This window comes from Oncorhynchus mykiss, chromosome 10 (genome assembly GCF_013265735.2).
Source record: "Oncorhynchus mykiss isolate Arlee chromosome 10, USDA_OmykA_1.1, whole genome shotgun sequence".
In the NCBI taxonomy this organism is placed as follows: domain Eukaryota; kingdom Metazoa; phylum Chordata; class Actinopteri; order Salmoniformes; family Salmonidae; genus Oncorhynchus; species Oncorhynchus mykiss.
The window spans coordinates 14,765,076-14,787,292 of record NC_048574.1 but is presented as its reverse complement, the minus strand read 5'-3'; the positions used below and the strand labels follow the sequence as shown (position 1 = coordinate 14,787,292).

The window sequence follows — 22,217 nt, the reverse complement described above, 5'->3', positions numbered from 1 at the left end:
ATTTTGTGCACAAATTGGTTTACTCCCTGTTATTGAGAATTTCACCTTTGCCAAGATAATCCATCCACCTGACAGGTGTGCCGAATGCCGAAGCTGATTGAACAGCATGGTCATTACACAGATGCACCTTGTGCTGGGGACAATAAAAGGGCACTCCAAAATGTGCTGTTTTGTGACACAACTCAAGGCCACAGACGTCTCAAGTTTTGAGGGTTTTCTGGTTTTGCACAACTGAAGAAGTTCTGCACAAACTGTCAGAAACCATTTCAGGGAAGCTCATCTGCATGCTCGTCATCCTCACCAGGGTCTTGACCTGACTCCAGTTCAGCGTCGTAACCGACTTCAGTGGGTAAATGCTCACCTTCGATGGCCCCTGGCATGCTGGAGAAATGTGCTCTTCACAGATGAATCTCGGTTTCAACTGTACGGGGCAGATGGCATCTTGTGGGCGAGAGGTTTACTGATGTCAGCTTTGTGAACAGAGTGCCCCATGGTGGCGGTGGGGTTATGGTATGGGCAGGCATAAGCTACGGACAATGAACACAATGGAATTTTTTGATGGCAATTTGAATACACAGAGATACCGTGACAAGATCCTAAGGCCCATTGTCGTGCCATTCATCCACCACCATCACCTCATGTTTGTTTCAGAAGGATAATACACAGTCCCATGTCGCAAGGATCTGTACACAATTCCTGGATACTCACCAGACATGTCACTCATTGAGCATGTTTGGGTTGCTCTGGATCGACTTGTACAACAGCGTGTTCTAGTTCCCGCCAATATCCAGCAACTTCACACAGCCATTGAAGAGGAGTGGGACAACATTCCACAGGCCACAATCAACAGCCTGATCAACTCTATGTGAAGGAGATGTGTCTAACCGCAGGAGGTAAATGATGGTCACACCAGATATTGGCTGGTTTTCAACAGATGCATCTGTATTCCCAGTCATGTGAAATCCATAGATTAGGGCCTAATTAATGTATTTCAATTGACTGATTTCCTTATATGAACTGTAACTCAGTAAAATCTTTGAAATTGTTGCATGTAACATTTATATTTTTGTTCAGGGTATAATGCCATCTCATCTTGTAACTGAATATCAAACATACTGATCATAAACATTGACACTGTATATTACATGAGTTTTATGCACATTTGGATTCACGGTGTTTGGCTTGCTGGTATGACATCAAAGCAGTATTTATTATAATCCTCAATGTCTCATCTATCAAAATACACAGGAGTCCTCGTAATTTACCACATTTCCCTCACCCAGTCAACAAAACATTAGAAGAAGTTACCCATTTAGAAGGAGGGAGGGATGGGGGCAACTTCTTGTCGTGTGCTGTGCTCAAGTTCAGAATGGCTGTCAGTCAAAACCCATACAGCGCTGTGAAGCACAGAGCCAGAGCTCTGATGTAATGTGTAGCATGTTACTGTACAGCCACAACGTTCCAATTTAGAAGCTTATTAGTGCCCAAATCTGCCATTTTCAACCTGTATACATACGGGTACGAGTGTAAAGGGCTACAGAATGTGAAACAGTGTTTTGTTGCTTTTCATTAAATCATGTACTGCTGTGTTTTGGGCCTACAATACATTTCTACACATGAGCAGAATATTGTCAATAAAGCCTACAGAAATTTGAGCAGTTATACAGTTCATGCGAAAATATTCGGATCTGGTAAAAGGCCAATACTGGTAAGAAATACTTGTATAGAAATGGAAACAGCCTATGATTTTAAAGGGACTGCATGTCAATCTATTAGTGGGCTCTCACCATCAAGTCTCATGTATCCACTTTCTCATTATTCCAATCAACATTTATTCCTCACATCAGCTCTGCCATGTCAGTCATTTTTATATGGCGGGAGATTAACAATTCTAGTCTAGATTTTTGGCAAAATTCAGGGTCTCCTGATGTTTCGATAAATTGATGCTTAGAACAAATAAATATATAAAACATAGTCCTGCACACATATTTCACATGAATGGCCTACATCGAAAAGTTTTGGAAAATGGCAAGTTCACTCATCCATAAATGCATCTCAAGTGCAAGTGCGCTGTTCAGCAGCTCACATCATTGGGATGGGGGCCTTTTTGTTAGGAGGGACATCTACCATGGATCATTAAAATAATTATTATGACCATAGCATTTTTCAGAGGTTGCTGCAGAGCCCTCAACACCCCTTTAATGTTTTATTCATTATTTTACCAGGTAAGTTGACTGAGAACACGTTCTCATTTACAGCAACGACCTGGGGAATAGTTACAGGGGAGAGGAGGGGGACGAATGAGCCAATTGTAAACTGGGGATTATTAGGTGACCGTGATGGTTTGAGGGCCAGATTGGGAATTTAGCCAGGACACCAGGGTTAACACCCCTACGATAAGTGCCATGGGATCTTTAATTGACCTCAGAGAGTCAGGACACCCGTTTAGCATCCCGTCCAAAAGACAGCACCCTATACAGGGCAATGTCCCCAATCACTGCCCTGGGGGATAGGGATATTTTTTTTTAGACCAGAGGAAAGCGTGCCTCCTACTGGCCCTCCAACACCACTTCCAGCAGCATCTGGTCTCCCATCCAGGGACTGACCAGGAGCAACCCTGCTTAGCTTCAGAAGCAAGCCAACAGTGGTATGCTGCTGGCCCTGCTATGATTATGAGCTCACTTCCTCAATTTTAATATTATGTGGACATAATATATATATTTGGAAGCCAAGCACGAGATGCCAGTGTAACTTTTTATCAAATCAAGTCACATTTTATTGGTCACATGCACATGGTTAGCAGATGTTATTGTGAGTGTAGCGAAATGCTTGTGCTTCTAGTTCCGACAGTGCAGCAATATCAACAAGTAATCTAACAATTCCATAACAACTACCTAACACACACATCCAAGTAAGGGATGTAATTAGAATATGTACATATGGATGAGCATTGACCGAGCAGCATATTCAAGATGCAATAGATGGTATAAAATACAGTATGTCCTGTACATCTGGAGTAATGCAAGATATGCAAATGTCATTATTAAAGTGGCATTAATGAAGTGACTAGTGATCCATTTGTTTGAGTGGCCAAAGATTTCAAGTCTGTATGTAGGCAGCAGTCTCTCTGTGTTAGTGATGGCTGTTTAACAGTCTGATGGCCTTGAGATAGAAGCTGTTTTTCAGTCTCTCGGTCCCAGCTTTGATGCACCTGTACTAACCATGCCTTCTGGATGAAAGCGGAGTGAACAGGCAGTAACTCGGGTGGTTGTTGTCCTTGATGATCTTTTTGGTCTTCCTGTGACATCGGTTGCTGTAGGTGTCCTGGAGGGCAGGTAGTTTGCCCCCGGTGATGCATTGTGCAGACTGCACCACCCTCTGGAGAGCCCTGAGCTTGTAGGTGGTGCAGTTGCCATACCAGGCGGTGATACAGCCCGACTGAATGCTCTCAATTGTGCATCTGTAAAAATTTGTGAGAGTTTTAGGTGACAAGTCACATTTTTTCAGCCTAATGAGGTTGAAGAAACACTGTTGCGCCTTCATCACACTGTCTGTGTGGGTGGACCATTTCAGTTTGTCTGTGATATGTACGCAGAGTAACTTGAAACTTTCAACCTTCTCCACTGCTGTCCCGTCGATGTGGAGAGGCGGGTGCTCCCTCTGTTGTTTCCTATCGTCTAGACATGATGTTGAAATATCTTCACGCCCAGAATAAAAACCTAAAATAAAGAATTACAGGGGCAGTTTGTAAAAACGAATCCGGTTTGAAACATCCCACATATTTCTCTTTTTGTTCAATCTTACTCAACGCTGCTTTTGATCAAGCAGACAATAGCAGATGACCAACATCAATTTAGGGATATTATTTATTGTTCTGCTGATGGACCATCAGGTGTCCATGGTAAAGTTGTCAGATGAATCTAGAATAATCTTTCAGAACATTCACACCTAATCTACTTGGCAATCAGCTCACAGTCATCTGGACACTTTCCTACCTGTGCAGGTCAGTCACATTCCATCTTTTCATATTGAAAAAATGCAACTGGTGCTTTGGCTACAGTCAGACATTACATATTGGTTTCAATCACTCGTAGTCTAATACTCCTCCAATCGATGAAAAGCTTGCTGTTGTTTGAGGGGATCAGCCAGAACAAGGCTCAGTGCCTTTCTAATGGCAACTCCTATCCAACAAATGATGTTTCAGTCTACTTTTCAAGGAACTATCGTACCGCATATTTGTCCCCCACAATGAAATCGGGGAGGGGACTGTGGATCTGTCTCCGTCCGTTCATTCCTACATTAGTCACAAGCAATACATCAGTCAGCACTGGACCGATCTTGTCAAGAGTTGGGTGAATGATGCATCTTACTATTGTCACAGGCCGGCTCATAGCCTGTGGAAAAAAATGAGGGGACGCGAACAACAGGTATAAGCCAATCAAAAAGGTTCTTTATTGTAAACCAAAACTATTAACTTTAAACAAAGAAAAAGGAATGTGGTGTGAACGTATCATCATAATATGAGGTATATGTAAAGTGCAGGGATGCATGAATCTGTGTGTGTGAATGACTGAGTGAAAACTATGCAAAACTACAAAGGAACAAGCAACACAGAATCATACCTGGAGGAGCAGAGAGAGAGAGAGAGAGATTAGTGAAGCAGCAGTTTAAATACCCTGAGCCCAGGTGACTCCAATCACTAACGACCCTCCTCTGCCTGCAGGAGGAACCGCCCCCTCACTGCAGAGGAGGGGCCGTGACACTATAGAGATCCAGCATTTACAAAATTACACTGATTGGCCCAAGGCGGGAGCTATAGTAATTAACAGAAATGTGTTAGTATTCAATATCTCAATTGGCCCAACTGGGGGCGCTGCATCATTTGTGGGGGATGACATGTTTACTGATGCTTTTATTTCATTAATGATCATTTGATGCTAGAGCAAATGTAAAGAAAATGAATTATTAGCAGGTTAAAATACTTAAAATAAATAAATTAATACATTTTCTTTCAATTTCTTTGTTTCTTCTCGGCTATTGAATATGTGTAGGTTTCTGATTTATTCATACATGAATTAGTAGACTTACATTAGGCTAGTAAATGTTTCAAGTAATCCACCCAACCCTGTTTTATTCTGTCTACAAGGAAGGCAATGAAACGAGCACATGCTTCCTGTGACTGTGACTTATAGGCTGTTTTCAAAGAGGTTTAAACAGCCAGCTGTGTGTGCAGGACCACTAACCAGCTGGGGTACACCAACCAGCCTTGTGTCTTTGTGAGCGCACGGACAAAAGAGTTGCACATGAAGGAGTTTACTTCTTCTGCAGCATTCCTTGTAAAATATAATGCTTTGTGTCAGTGCTTTGCTACACATAGGTGGTGGGCTGAAGCTGAAAAACCTGATGTTGATCGATCCCCATCGAGGATGATCAGATTTTTTTTGTATATGACAGTAAAACATTCTTATGATGATAATAAAACATTTGGGCACCTTCAATTCTTGCACATTTTCTATATTTTAACACTGTCTGCTCAGGCAAATTTGCTGAACTGCTAAACTTGTAACCAATCAGTGCTCCTGTACACACCCCTTGTGATCTACTATCTCAACACAGCCTCTTAAAAACGCAACCTGCTGTCTGATGAAGAGGAACAGATATAGCTAGCTCCCAAAGACTGAAATAAGATACATATCTGTTTTCGAGTGTACTTGAAATATGCAGCATGCAATACGAATTGTATTGATCACATGACGAGGTACCTCCGGCGACCATTTAGCCATTTTATTGAAAGCTAGCCAATGTTACAGTTTGACTAGCCTAGCCAGCTACTGTAAATGTACATTTGTGTTTCATTAGCTATCTGTCAGTGAATTCAAATGTTTTATCAATCATGTTTTATCAATCATGATTATATATCTAATTTCAAGTATCTCGCTGCAGGCTTAAAGAAACAATCAATCATATACTTTGCATAGAAACCCAAATGGAAACATGTAGGAAGAAAGCGGTCTGTGTGTTATGTACTGTATGCTAGAATGAAGGTTTAAAAATGACAGCTGCATATGCATATTAGCCAATACACATGGCATAGCCTACACATACCTTGCAATACAATCTTCTCTAAAAACAGTTGTGCATTGTGCTCTGCATTAAATTAACCAGAGTTTGGTTTCTAAACCAGATGAGATCTCAAATAGCAGCTGCCCAATACCATGGTGGGCATGCATAATGATAGAGTCATTGGAATATCAGGTATGGATAATGATAAAGAGCCTGTGGCATCATAGAAATAGCGGATGGGAAATGAATGTTTGAGTTTCATATACTAAATGTTCTGTGAATATGAGTATATTTCGGGGGTTTAAATTCAAAACTTTCCTACTAACCTTCTAAAAATTGATGATGCCAAAATCTTTCCAATCCATTCCTTATTCTACTAAGTATGACTGAGTGTGAGACATGTTTTCAATAATGTACAGTCCATGCACATACATTCAAACAAAGAACACCATCACAAATAGTGTTTCACCATTTGAGTACAGAGACAAATAGCAAAGGTGTCTCTCAGGCAGTATTTGAAGCATATAAATATATAAATAAATAAATATATAACCTACCAATGAATGTATATCAAGTGCAGTGGAGGGCACAATCCTACAGTGCTGCAGTCCAGAAATGAGAGTTTTACCATCTATGCCAAAAGCCTGGGCCTCTGATGGAGACTGTAAAACTGTCATAACACATGCTTCAGTATTCCTCCTCTTCTAGGGGTGTGTGTACCCCGGCCCCATAGTCGTATTGAAAGGATCCCACCCTGGTCACCAACGTAGCTCACCAATGTTGGGAGAGACAAGTGCCTTAGCAGAATGCAATCTTAAGCTTGTGTGTGGTCCAAGATGAAAACTCTACCATCTATGGCAAAAGCCTGGGCTCCTGACAGGGGCAATATAATTCTCCCCACTGCATGTTACAATAGTAAAATAATCTGTTCATCACATGTTAAACTTATTTTACATTGAATTTAGTCTTCAAGATGCTCAAACAAGCACATGTATCGGTAGTTGGTGTTCTTCAACTCTAAAATGCTCTAGACTGTGTAAAATCCACGAAGAAGACAACAGGCAAATGCATATTTGGTCTCAATTTCGGCAGTTCTAGTTCAAACTGCTGTAGGATGGTTCTCCTCACAGGCGAATGAATCAGCCCATGCTTGGTGAAGAGCACTTGGTTGATCTCTGGGAGCTGGACAGGAGAGCTGAATGTAAGACAAAAGTGAGATACAATAATTCATCAAATAAATAATTACAGCAAAGGCATGTAGTTTGTGAGCTAGAAAGTGAACATCCTTACAGTCTGAGTCAGGGTGCTCTGCAAGCATCTTATTCCAACTATTGACAGGCAATGTGTAATTTCTTATTTGTCAGTATGAATGCAATTACTGGTTCCTGCCTTGATGACTGAATTAGCTTTGCGCTACTTGTCCTATAGATTTTTGTAGTCTTAAATTATTACTTGGAATAAACTGATAGCTAAAAACGCTCCTTGTACCGACAATCTGCTCCTGCTAGCTAGCAACACATCTACTTGTTGTAACTAGCTAGCTAAGCTGGGAGTCATTTTACAGCTTGCATTGATGGTATCACATGTCTATGATTAAATAGTTAGATTACACATTTAAAAAAATACTTTACATGATAGCAGTTCGTCGGACAGATATCTAGCACTCTGTCACCAGCTACCTTAGATATGGATAACGTGATTGGCAGACCTGATCAGCAGTACACACGTTTTGATTGGTTTACAGTTTAGTACTCAGGGGCGTTTACCTGTCCAGCAAGCGAACATAAAGGTAAGTATTTTGAAAAATATGCAATAATTGACATTCCCAACAATTGTAAATATGTTCAGAATAAATAAATACACACAATATGTAAAAAACAGCTTTTCCCTTGACAGAGATCGATCATCTTAGAAACTAAAGCAGATAGCTTGCTACTGGGCTGTAAAATCCACTACAGATTCACTTCAAAATGGTGGAGATTTGTCACGTTGCTTGGTCATATACAGGTGCTTTCAAAAAAGGTCCCTCAAATTGTGAGACATCTGTGGCATTGTGTTGCGTAACAAAATTGCACATTTTAGAGTGCCCTTTTATTGTCCTCTGCACAAGGTGCACCTGTGTAATGATCATGCTGTTTAATCAGCTTCTTGATATGCCATACCTGTCAGGTGGATGGATTATCAACAACATTGTAGTTACTCTACAATTCTAACCAAATTGACAAAGTGAAAAGAAGGAAGCTTGTACAAAATACAAATATTCCAAAACATGCATTCTGTTTGCAACAAGGCTCTAAATTAATATTGCAAAAAATATGGCAAAGCAGTTAACTTTTTTCCTGAATACAAAGTATTATATTTGGTGCAAATCCAACACATTACTGAGTACCACTCTCCATATTTTCAAGCATAGTGGTGGCTGTATTATATTATGGGTATGCTTGTAATCGTTAAGTACAGGGGAGTTTTTCAGGATAAAAATGGAATGGAGCTATACACAGGCAAAATCCTAGTGGAAAACCTGGCTCAATCTGCATTTCACCAGACACTGGGAGACAAATTCACCTTTCAGCAGGACAATAAACTAAAACACAAGGCCAAATCTACACTGGAGTTGCTTACCAAGAAGACAGTAAATGTTTCTGAGTGGCCAAGTTCCAGTTTTGACTTAAATCTGCTTGAAGAATTTAGTAAATAATAATGGTCATGTGTTGCTTAATACAGGTGTGGAAAGCTCTTAGACACTTACCAGAGAGACTCACATCTGTAATCGCTGCCGAAGGTGCTTCTACAAAGTATTGACTAAGGGCTGTGAATACTTATGTAAATTAGATATTTATGCATTTCATTTTCAGTACATTTGTAAACATTTCAAAAAACATGTTTTCACTCTCAATATGGAGTATTGTGTGTACATGGGTGAGAAAATATAAATTGAATCCATTTTGAATTCAGGCTGTAACTCAACAAAATGTTGAAAAAGTCAAGTAGTATGAATACTTTCTGAAAGCAATTCCTAGAAAAATGTATCCTTTTAACCCTGACACCCTCCCATAGATGGGCAGTTTGAATCCCCATGTTTCTCCCTCTACCAGGATGTCTTGCTCCCAGACAGACTAAATAACTTTTTTGCCCGCTTTGAGGACAATACAGTGCCACTGACACGGCCCGCTACCAAAACCTGCGGACTCTCATTCACTGCAGCCGACGTGAGTAAAACATTTAAACGTGTTAACCCTCACAAGGCTGCAGGCCCAGACAGCATCCCCAGCCGCGCCCTCAGGGCGTGTGCAGACCAGCTGGCTGGTGTGTTTACGGACATATTCAATCAATCCTTATCCCAGTCTGCTGTTCCCACATGCTTCAAGAGGGCCACCATTGTTTCTGTTCCCAAGAAAGCTAAGGTAACTGAGCTAAACGACTACTGCCCCGTAGCACTCACTTCCGTCATCATGAAGTGCTTTGAGAGATTAGTCAAGGACCATATCACCTCCACCCTACCTGACACCCTAGACCCACTCCAATTTGCTTACTGCCCCAATAGGTCCACAGATGACGCAATCGCAACCACACTGCACACTGCCCTAACCCATCTGGACAAGAGGAATACCTATGTGAGAATGCTGTTCATCGACTACAGCTCAGCATTTAACACCATAGTACCCTCCAAACTCGTCATCAAGCTCAAGACCCTGGGTCTCGACCCCGCCCTGTGCAACTGGATACTGGACTTCCTGACGGGCCGCCCCCAGGTGGTGAGGGTAGGTAACAACATCTCCACCCCGCTGATCCTCAACACTGGGGCCCCACAAGGGTGCGTTCTGAGCCCTCTCCTGTACTCCCTGTTCACCCACGACTGCGTGGCCATGCACGCCTCCAACTCAATCCTCAAGTTTGCGGACGACACTACAGGGGTAGGCTTGATTACCAACAAGCCTACCAATTACCGACGAGACGGCCTACAGGGAGGAGGTGAGGGCCCTCGGAGTGTGGTGTCAGGAAAATAACCTCACACTCAATGTCAACCAAACAAAGGAGATGATTGTGGACTTCAAGAAACAGCAGAGGGAGCACCCCCCTATCCACATCGACGGGAGAGTAGTGGAGAAGGTAGTACACATCAAGGATGAACTGAATTGGTCCACCCACACAGACAGCGTTGTGAAGAAGGCGCAGCAGCGCCTTTTCAACCTCATGAGGCTGAAGAAATTTGGCTTGTCACCAAAAGTACTCACAAACTTCTACAGATGCACGATCGAGAGCATCCTGTCGGGCTGTATCACCGCCTGGTAAGGCAACTGCTCTGTCCACAACCGTAAGGCTCTCCAGAGGGTAGTGAGGTCTGCACAACACATCACCGGGGGCAAACTACCTGCCCTCCAGGACACCTACACCACCCGATGTCACAGGAAGGCCATAAAGATCATCAAGGACAACAACCACCCGAGCCACTGGATGTTCACCCCGCTATCATCCAGAAGGCGAGGTCAGTACAGGTGTGTCCAAGCAGGGACCGAGAGACTGAAAAACAGCTTCTATCTCAAGGCCATCAGACTTAAACAGCCACCACTAACATTAAGTAGCTGCTGCCAACATACTGACTCAACTCCAGCCACTTTAATAATGGAAATTGATGGGAATTGATGTAATAATTTATCACTAGCCACTTTAAACAATGCCACTTAATATAATGTTTACATACCCTACATTACTCATCTCATATGTATATACTGTACTCTATACCATCTACTGCATCTTGCCATCTTTATGTAATACATGTATCACTAGCCACTTTAAACTATGCCACTTTATGTTTATATACCCTACATTACTCATATCATATGTATATACTGTACTCTATGCCATCTACTGCATCTTGCCTATGCCGTTCTGTACCATCATTCATTCATATATCTTTATGTACATATTCTTTATCCCTTTACACTTGTGTGTGTATAAGGTAGTAGTTGTGGAATTGTTAGGTTAGATTACTCGTTGGTTATTACTGCATTGTCGGAACTAGAAGCACAAGCATTTCGCTACACTTGCATTAACATCTGCTAACCATGTGTATGTGACAAATAAAAATTTGATTTGATTTATCTGCTGTGGTGACCCACCAGGGACACGAAGCAAATGGGCAAGCCATCCAAGCATTGTAAAAACAATACAGGGAGGCAATCCCCTTGGTAGCCTTTTTCTGTGCTATGAAGACATCCGTCAGTGAAGGTGCTTTCCGAACCTGCTGCAGCTGCAGACTCATGATATTTCTCCACTAGTAGGATTGGAGTTTTTATTACAAAGAAAGCCCTTCTCGGTTGCATTGGTTTGGGGCAGCAAACACACACCACTACTGTCACAGATGTTATTTTTCTTTTTGGACTTCCCCCCTCCCCTCCCCTCCTCTGCAGTGCCTTGCAGGGTGGAAAGGCACTGAAAGGAGACTTACTGTCGCTACAGGCCTGTGCCATTTATAATTACAACAGTGTGCTGTGGCAGTGCCTAGGACCGGCTGATGACTTGCATTTGTATTGTTGCTTGTCTGGTGGCCCTTACCATTGGAGCTGCACGCGAGCTAGCGAGGCGGCCGGCTGCAGGCTAAAAAAGGAAGTGCCGATGACAGGAGCGTATGAATGAAGCAGATAATCTGCCGCCTGTGGACAGGATCAGTTGGCACAGGAAGGCCTCTGGGGCTGCATGCCTGTACTGCTGTCATGAGATATATTCACCAGGACACACCAAGACACAGCAGGCAGCAGCAGAGGTAGGCTAGGTGTACTGGAGGTACACCCTGAATACAACAAAATGGCAATGCATGTGTTAGGTTTACAGCCATGCAATGGTTCTGACAACAAATAACTAATGTGTAGTAGAGTATTAAACAGGAGGTGTCAAGTATTTTGATTCTTGTTTGTACCCTACCCAAGGTCAAGCATACAAATGCTTTTTCAATTGTTGTTCTGTCAAATATATATTACAATTGTAAATCCTTTTAGCATTTTGAGGAACTTTAAATTAATTTAGGCTTTAGGTGGAACAAAAAGTAGCAGGCTAGACAAATCTGAATGTGCCAGCTGATTAGTATGCTGCTTGAATAATCACTTTTCCCTAAAGTTTGTTCTCTTTATGAATAGAAAAATTGACCTAGAAGCCACTTAGCTTTTTGGTCTTAATTTAAGGTCAGGCGTTACATTTTATGACTTTGTGGCTGTTCTAGATAGTGATCACTCTGCAGAGCTGCCTCCATAACAAGATTCATGATGAAAAAACTCTAACCTGCCCCTGGCGGAGCTGACGTCACTGCAGCAGCACATTAACAAACTGACTGGCAGATCTCTTTTGTTGATTCATTTCACAAGGGCAAGCTCTCCTCTCCCCTCCCCTCTCCTCCTCTCCTCTCCTCTCCTCTCCTCTCCTCTCCTCTCCACTCCTCCTCTCCTCTCCTCTCCTCTCCTCTCCTCTCCTCTCCTCTCCTCTCCTCTCCTCTCCTCTCCTCTCCTCTCCTCTCCTCTCCTCTCCTCTCCTCTCCTCTCCTCTCCACTCCCCCTCTCCTCTCCTCTCCTCTCCCCTCCTCTCCTCTCCTCTCCTCTTTTCTCTCAGAATCCATCGGCCATGGAATTTGGTCCTCGCTCTACAGCCTGAGTGTGTTTACATAGTATAGACCTATACATGGTTGTCGGGAACACTGTTTATTCTTTCATGGCAATATGACAGTTTGGAGAGTCACATCACCAAAAAATTAAGCAGAAGGCTCCTCAGCTCTAAATAAGTGCATCTTATACAGATTAATGAGTTGAGGTGATGGTAAATTAGTATGGCTGTGAACCTATGAAAGAGGGACCTGCTCTGTACTGTGTTGTACTGCACTATACTGTTGTAATGCACTGTATAATGCTATACTGTACTGTTCTGTGCTGTGGTATACTCTTCTGTGCTGAACTGTGCTGTGTTGTACTGTGCTGTGCTGAACTGTGCTGTATTGTACTGTGCTGTACTGTGCTGTGCTGTACTGTACTGTACTGTACTGTACTGTACTGTTTTATGGCACACTATAATATGAGTGAAGGGCAGCAGTCAGTCAGGGGCAGCGGTGTGACAGTTGTTGTCATGTTCTTTTTCCTGACAGACTGACACTGATGGGCTTGCTGTGTATTTGGGCACTTCCTGTCCTGCTCGGAGCCTCTGTCTCTGTCTGCTGGCTGACTGAAGGGCGGAGGAGCATGGATACAGCAAACAGACCAGAGAACCCCTCCCAGGGACCACAGACCAGGGTAAATATACAGTATGCGTCGCTCTCTGTGTATCTCTGCCTCTCTCTCTGTCACTCTGTCTTCTCTCTCTCTCTCGCCCCTCCCTTTCAACCACTCTCCCTCTGTTTCCCTCTCTGTCTCCCTGTTCCTCTGTATAAATCTCTCTGTCTGTGTCTGTTATTCTTCTCTCTGCCTGTTGTGTCTTTAGAAGCCACTCTATCTTTGCATCTGTGACTCTCCTCCTCTTCCTCCCTCTTTCACCCTAGTCCCCCATAAATGATTTTATGCTTTGCATGACATAGCTGAAAACAAATGCCATAAAATGAATCCAAACATACATAGCACAATTTTAGGTAATACGGTTGCATGCAGAAAACGGTGAAATACTCTTCCTGCTCAACATGGGCATTTGAGTGTTTGTCTCCTTACGTGGTTCTGCATGTGATCTTGACAGAGGGTTGCTTAGATACCTTGCAATCACAGTCTTCATGCATCTTGCCTGTCTCTCTCTCCACCGAGGAGAGGAGGTTCAGTTGGCTGCAGAGTGTGTTCATCAATTACCCCACAAGGACACTCTTTTGTCACACTACCATTTGTCTCTTTGAAATGTTGTTCCAAACAGTTTGCATGTACACACAATTGCATGACAATCACTTCGATGGTGTGGGTTTACTATATAACTTCGAGCCAGACCTAAAAACCCATTAGCTTCCACCCAGCAGTCTCCCCCCACTTTTTTCATGCTGGTCTGGATTCAAGCTAGAGAAGGGAAGTGACATTGCCTGGTCGTAATGAACAGTGTTTTGGTTGAGATGCATGAAGTTCTAATGTGAATTTGCACATTAATCACACAGGTGAAGTCATTTGTCAATTGTCCTACAGAGCATTGTCCCAAAGAGCATGTTGTCCCCCCCCCCCAACTCCCACAAACATTCTCCCAATTCTTTGTGAAATTAAGCATGCTGCACCCCCCAAGTCTAATCTCCCAGACTGGCTGGCCCGTGGTGTGACACCGTGCCAAGTTGGCAGCAAGCAGAGGAATCTCATCGCTGAGGTGGTTCTGTTCTGACCTCTTTAAACACTCAATGCAAACAAGACATTCCCAGGCATCCCTATCTAACCCAGGACATGGGAATTCAAAAGTTGTCAATAGGCATTGTAGTTTAAAGTCAACTCTGGGGTGGTGCTGGTGGACTGGACTGCATCAATATACAGCAGAGCAGGAGGCATCAGGAATGAATAAGAAAATAAAGTATAGTCAGCCTCCCAGGCCAGTATACACCAGAAACAGTGAGAAATGTCACTGAAACAATCTATTCTGGCTGGCAGACTGGTAATTTAGGTAATTAACAGGTAATCTCATCAAAATCAATATAACAGCTGTAGACTTTACCTTGAAATGCTTACTTACAAGACTTTTCCCAACGATGCAGAGTAAAAAGTGAAAAAAAAGTAGCAAAGAATAATATGCAGTGCATTCGGAAAGTATTCAGACCCCTCAACTCTTTCCACATTTTGTTACTTTAGAGCCTTATTCTAAAATGTATTAAATAGTTTTTTCACCCTCATCAATCTACACACAATACCCCATAATGTCAAAGCAAAAACAGTTTTTTTTTCTTTTTTTCAAATGTATTAAAAATAAAAAACTTGAATATCACATTTACATAAGTATCCAGACCTTTTACTCAGTACTTTGTTGAAGCACAATTGGCAGCGATTACAGCCTCGATAATTCTTGGGTATGACGCTACAAGCTTGGCACACCTGTTTTTGGGGAGTTTCTCCCGTTCTTCTCTGCAGATCCTCACAAGCTCTGTCAGGTTGGAAGGGGAGCGTTGCTGCACAGCTATTTCCAGGTCTCTCCAGAGATGTTAGATTGGGTTCAAGTCCGGGCTCTGGCTGGGCCACTCAAGGACATTCAGAAACTTGTCCCGGAGCCACTCCTGGATTGTCTTGGCTATGTGCCAGGGTCATTGTCCTGTTGGAAGATGAACCTTCGCCTCAGTCTGAGGTCATGAGCGCTCTGGAGCAGCTTTTCATCACAGATCTTTCTGTACTTTGCTCCGTTCATCTTTCCCTCAAACCTGACTAGTCTCCTAGTCCCTGAAAAACATCCCCACAGCATGATACTGCCACCACCATGCTTCACCATTGGGATGTGACACTTGGCATTCAGGCCAAAGAGTTCAATCTTGGTTTCATCAGACCAGATAATCTTGTTTCTCATGGTCTGAGAGTCCTTTAGGTGCCTTGTGGCAAACTCCAAGCGGGCTGTCATGTGTCTTATACTGAGGAGTGGCTTCCGTCTGGCCACTCTACCATAACGGCCTGATTGGTGGAGTGCAGCAGAGATGGTTTTCCTTCTGGAAGGTTCTCCCATCTTCACAGAGGAACTCTGGAGCTCTGTCAGAGTGACCTTCAGGTTCTTGGTCACCTCCCTGGCCAGCTCTAGGAAGAGTCTTGGTGGTTCCAAACTTTTTCCATTTAAGAATGATGGAGGCCACTGTGTTCTTGGGGACCTTCAATGCTGCAGAAATGTTTTGGTACCCTTCCTCAGATATGTGCCTCAACACAATCCTGTCTCGGAACTCTACTGACAATTACTTCGACTTCATGGCTTGGTTTTTGCTCTGACATGCATTGTCAACTGTGGGACCTTATATAGACAGTTGTGTGCCTTTCCAAATCATGTCCAATCAATGGAATGTACCACAGGTGGACTCTAATCAAGTTGTAGAAACATCTCAAGGATGATCAATTGAAACAGGATGCACTTGAGTTCAATTTCGAGTCGTATAGCAAAGGGTTTGAATACTTATGTAAATAATATATTTCCGTTTTTTATTTGTAATACACTTGCAAAAATGTCTACAAACCGTTTTTCGCTTTGTCATTATAGGGTATTTTTTGTAGATTTATTAGGATTTATTTTTAGAATAAGGCTGTTACGTAACAAAGGGTGGGAAAGTAAAAGGGTCTGAATACTTTCTGAATGCACAGTGCAGTGAAAATGTTTTTGCCTCCTTTCTGATTTTGTCTGTTTTTGCATATTTTCAATACTGAATGTTATCAGATCTTCAACCAAAACCTAATATTAGATAAAGGGAACCTGAGTTGACAATTTTTTTCAATACTTATTTTATTTCATTAACAAAGTTATGCATCACCCAATATCCCTGTGTGAAAAAGTAATTTCCCCCTTACACTCAATAACTGGTTGTGCCACCTTTAGCTGCAATGATGCAACCGAATTTTGGCCCACTATTGCATGCAAAACTGCCTTAACTCACTGACATTTGTGGGTTTTCAAGTATGAACTGCTCCTTTCAAGTCTTGATACAACATTTCAATTGAGATTAGGTTTGGAATTCGACTTGGACATTCCAAAACTTCTAATTTGTTGCTTTTTAACCATTTTCATGTCGACTTGTGTGTTTTGGATCATTGTCTTGCTGCATGACCCAGCTGCGCTTCAGCTTCAGCTCACAGACGGATGGCCTGACATTCCTCCGTAGAATTCTCTGATACATAGCAGAATTCATGGTTCATTCTATGAAGGCAAGTCGTCCAGGTCCTGAGGCAGCAAAGCATCCCCAAACCATCACACTACCACCACCATGCTTGGCCTTTGGTATGAGGTTCTTACTGTGCAATACAGTGTTCGGTTTTCATCAGACATAATGGGACCCATCTCGTCCAAGTTTGCCAAAAATAAAATGGATGATCATCAAGACTCTTGCAAGAATGTTCTATGGACAGATGAGTCAAAAGTAAAACTTTTTGGATGACATGGGTCCCATTATGCCTGGCGAAAACCATTCTTGGCGCTCCGGTACCACTTGCCATGTGGAGTGAACAGTCTACGGCTTGGGTGGCTAGGTTCTTTGACAATTGTCCTGGCCTTCCTCTGAGCTCAGCCCCAGTGATGTACTGGGCCGTCCGCGCCATGCAATCGAGGGCGATGCAGTTGCCATACCATTCAGTAATACAGCCAGTCAAGATGCTCTCAGTGGTGCAGCTGTAGAACTTTTAGAGGATCTGAGGGCCCATGCCAAATATTTTCAACCTGCTGAAGAGTTTTTATTAGCCAATGCCCGTCACGGGATCAGGTCCTTCTTACAGGCTTTGCAGCTCCGAAGTAGCCTAGGCTACTAGTGAAGACAGACACATCGGGGATGCAACGGCGCACAACCTTCTTATCCAATTCCTATGCGCATATTGAAGATGTGACAAGAACATTCCACATTTACTTTTTTTGTCAGCCAACAAGATGAGTAACAAACAACAAAAGCACTATCCAATGTCAATCTACTCTTCCCCAAAGTAGAAAAGTTGACCTGGTCAGATTGTTATTCTGTACTAGAAATACATGTTCCAAATAGACTCTGAGACAGTTGTGGGATGATAGATCCCAAATTAAAACAACCACTGTACATCAAAAAAAAAATGTAAAAGCAATGAGGCTGATGGAACTGATCAGAACATTTAGCTTTAAATGTTGATAAACTATTAGGCTATTTCTTCACATTATATGCGCAGAAATGTGCACACGGCAGTAAGCTCAAATGTTCCAAAATGCAATTATCAGGAAAACACCATTCTCCAAAGCGCACCGCAAATGTAAATGAATGAATTCATAAAAGCGATTGGTTTCATATGACAAAGATAAAAAATATTATTTAGAAATTTAGAAAGAATGAAGATCTAAAGATGCAACAATTATTATGGGTTGTTAACATCACTAGGATTGTGTCTTTGGCTGCTGGACAATGAAAGAAAGTTGAGAACTTGAGAGAAATACTGATTTTAATGGAATATGTTTATAAAATAATCCGGAACACAGTAAGACATGCCTTATAAAATTACAAAAAACATCTAGGTTTTAAACAATTACTTTTATGGTTAAATAGTTTCAAAATGTCGACTGCCTCTGCTCAGATTGCAAGGTGCACAAAAGGCACTGGCCTTTCTCTCCTATATGAACAGGGTATGACAGAATCAAGCCTTTAGACGTTAATTATCCTACATTAGATTTGTTAAACATGACTGGCGTTTAGCCAATAAATATATATGTACTTATAAGTCTCATTAAAATGGGGCTACATTTTCTGGTGCCTCCCTCCTGTCAGCATCGGCCTGGACCTGACTGACTGTAGCCAATATGCATATCACCTACACTTTGACATATGATTCATCACTCCAGAGAATGCGTTTCCACTGCTCCAGAGTCCAATTACATTTATGGTTAAATAGTTCAAAATGTTGACTGCCTCTGTTCGGCTTTACACCACTCCAGCCGACGCTTGGCATTGCGCATGGTGATCTTAGGCCTGTGTCCGGCTGCTCGGCCATGGAAACCCATTTTATGTATCTCCCAATCAACAGTTATTGTGCTGACTTTGATTCCAGAGGCAGTTTGGAACTTGGTAGTGAGTGTTGCAACCGAGGACAGGTGATTTTTAAGCACTATGCTTAAAAAGTGCTCAACGATCCCGTTCTGTGAGTTTGTTTGGCCTACCACTTTGCGGCTGAGCCATTGTTGCTCCTAGACGTTTCCACTTCACAATAACAGCACGTGCAGTTGACTGGGGCAGCTCTAGCAGGGCAACAATTTGACAAACTGACTTGTTGGAAAGGTGGCATCCTATGATGGTGCCACATTGAAAGTCACTGAGCTCTTCAGGACGGACCATTCTACTGACAATATTTGTCTATGGAGATTGCATGGCTGTGTCCTCGATGTTATACACCTGTCAGCCACGGGTGTGTCTGAAATAGCTGAATCCATTAATTTGAACGGTGGTCCCCATACTTTTGACCATGTAGTGTATTTTACATGATAAGACCACACAGAGAGCCAGAGATAATTACAGACAATCTGAATCAACCAAAAGTTGAAAGTTAACAAAATTCTGGTTGTTTACTGGTAAACATGGAAAGGTTCCAGTAATATGCCCTCCCTTTGTAACCCTATGCAAGTTTAAAACAGAGATAGCTGTACATTTTCCTCAGGACCATCTTTAGGTAATTGCTGGGTAAATAATGAGCTGATAAATGCCAGGCAGAGCCGCCATTGTCCTGGTGATAGGCCATCAGCCACCATGATAGGCCATCAGGCCACCTGGCTCTTGCAGGGTCAGCCATAAGGCATCAGGCATCAGGCATCAGTCTCCTTCTCTCTCAATTTCCCATTCCAACCTCTGCTATCATGGAACCTCACATAACAGCCTCACAGCTCGCAAAGCCATATCTCAGAATCCAATTCACTCTGCATTTGAATCTTTTTTTACCTTCTGGATTATAAACATGATTCAGTCCATAGAGAGAGGGATAGGAATAAACTAGAAGAATGAGGAGAGTATGGAAAATAGGAAATATGATGGAGGCGGTATTGAGGATACAGGGGAAAGATAAGGATGGAGAGCGGGGGAAATTGGGCAACTGTGAGGTTTGAGATTAGCATGACGAGAGTTTGGGACTATCTATCTGCAAAAAGATTATTCTGAGATAATTGGCTTTACAATTCTGAAGCCCCATTCCGTTTGAATGGTGTCAGCTATTTTTTATCTTGTATTCTTTTGAACTTAATAACATGAATTTGGGAATTCAGAATACTATATAGGTAGATGACATTGATAGGAACAATGATATGTCAATAACTACATTTTGAAAAAAATTGTCCCAAGCTCTCGAGATGCACTCGTTTTTTTTAACCCACTCAAGTTTGTAGTCAAGTCCTCAAGATCTGTGACCTAGAGGGAATTCACACAGACGTCTCTATTGTGACACTTACAGTGGTATCTGCACGTAAATCTGAATGAAATGGAGTCCATTTGGGGCAATCATTGGTGAAGACAAGGTTGTTTTACCACTATGGTACTTACAGATGATGATATGCACTTTGAGTGACTTTATGTTGCTTTTCTCAGCTTCTGAAGAGGCCAATATATCTCTGTTCAGGCTTGTGTTCTTTTCTCAGCTAGCTTTGTACTAAAATAGCTAATAGCAGAAACAAATTGACTCAACAGATTACATCTGCTATAAATACATTTGATTTTATTACATACAGCACCTGTGCACTCTTTTGAAACATGTGTTTTGTGAAAGCAACAACACTTCAAAACAGTGTAATCAGTCATATCTATCAAGTGAGAATAAAGTGAAGCTTAGTGATATTTCCCTTGGATAATATAGACTGGACAACTGTATAGCTTAATTCATTTGTAATGAACCCAAACAATGGTTCTTCATTTTGATCAATAAGTCAAATAAATTCAACAAAAACATGTACAGTATGTTGTCTCTTCAAAGAGTCCCTGGAAAACAGTAGATAATCCTGGCTATACATATATATATATATATATAACTTTTTTTCTAACATAAACTTAGGGCTCTATTCGATCCGCATCGCAGAAGTTCGGTTTTACAGCGTGATTGATATTTAAAGGCAATGTTCCCGCTTTAGAGAAGACTGCATTCACGGTGAACGCTGCATATGTCAGCTCAATCAGAAATGACCTTTACATTTCTATTGTGGGATTTGTAACGTGTTGGATCAATTAGCTAGAGTCCATTAAACTTAACATAAAGGTGTGGTGTAGTGTGATGTTCAATTAATCCACATTAATTACACAAGTTCACTAGTAGAACTAACTACGCTGCAGAACCTGTCAGATAAAATCATGCAAATAGGCATTTTCCCCAGTTAATGCAAACATTGTTTATAGGTCATCCATTACAACACAATGACTATTTACACCCAGAGCCATTACATTAAGTAGGTCTCCATCTCATTCTCACGCTGGGGCTGTTTCATGGGGGAAAGTTGTCATATCACGAGTAGAGCGGCCGGGTACGTGGCTCCGTATTAGCAGTGAGCCTGCATCCTCTCTTTCAGCCTGACCCGTCTTGCCCTCCACTAGGAAAGCGATTATCCCTTTTATTAGGGAAACTCTGGGCATGTAAAAATCTCTTGAAAACTCAGTGGGACTGTTGTCTCCCTCCGTCTTTGGAAGTACAGCAATGTAATTACAATGAATAGAAACACTTAAGAGGATAAATCACGGCAGTAAATATCAGGGAAAGCATGCAGCATGACTCCCGACACTCCTACTAACCACACAAACCACACTACTAACCACACAAACCACACTACTAACCACACAAACCACACTACTAACCACACAAACCACACTACTAACCATACAAACCACACTACTAACCACACAAACCACACTACTAACCACACAAACCACACTACTAACCACACAAACCACACTACTAACCACACAAACCACACTACTAACCACACAAACCACACTACTAACCACACAAACCACACTACTAACCACACAAACCACACTACTAACCACACAGATGGAATGCAGGGGGAAATTAGAATTCACGGGAAAGTAATTTGTCAGTTGAGATTTGCCAGAATTTTCAGCTGCAAGAAAGTTTTTGCTTAACTTTAGGATTTGTCAAGTCATGTATTGCGTTGTATTCAGCTTTCATCTTCAGACTGGATGTGTTTTTTGCTTATTTTCTGAAAGAGGTGATTGGTGTTTACTGATAGGCACACATACACTTACAGTGCATTCAGAAAGTATTCAGACCCGTTGACTAGTTCCAAAGTTTGTTACGTTACAGCCTTATTCTAAAATTGATTAAATAAAAAAAATTCCTCATCAATCTACACATAATATCCTATAATGATAAAGCAAAAACAGGTTTTTCGAAATATTTTGCAAATATATAAAAAAAACAAAAAAAATATAAATACAGTGCCTTGCGAAAGTATTCGGCCCCCTTGAACTTTGCGACCTTTTGCCACATTTCAGGCTTCAAACATAAAGATATAAAACTGTATTTTTTTGTGAAGAATCAACAACAAGTGGGACA

General features: G+C 41.9%; 1 protein-coding gene across 2 annotated transcripts in view; it reads left to right on the top strand.

Moving 5' to 3' along the window:
- Nucleotides 1–22,217, top strand: part of LOC110533380 (follistatin-related protein 4) — a 237,142-nt gene that overhangs the window by 6,958 nt on the left and 207,967 nt on the right. For both annotated transcript variants that reach the window (XM_021617518.2, XM_036989741.1), the window contains exon 2: nucleotides 13,190–13,334. In XM_021617518.2, coding sequence (XP_021473193.2) covers nucleotides 13,200–13,334 — 135 coding nt within the window. In that variant the 5' untranslated portion in view covers nucleotides 13,190–13,199. The remainder of the gene's footprint in view (nucleotides 1–13,189; nucleotides 13,335–22,217) is intronic.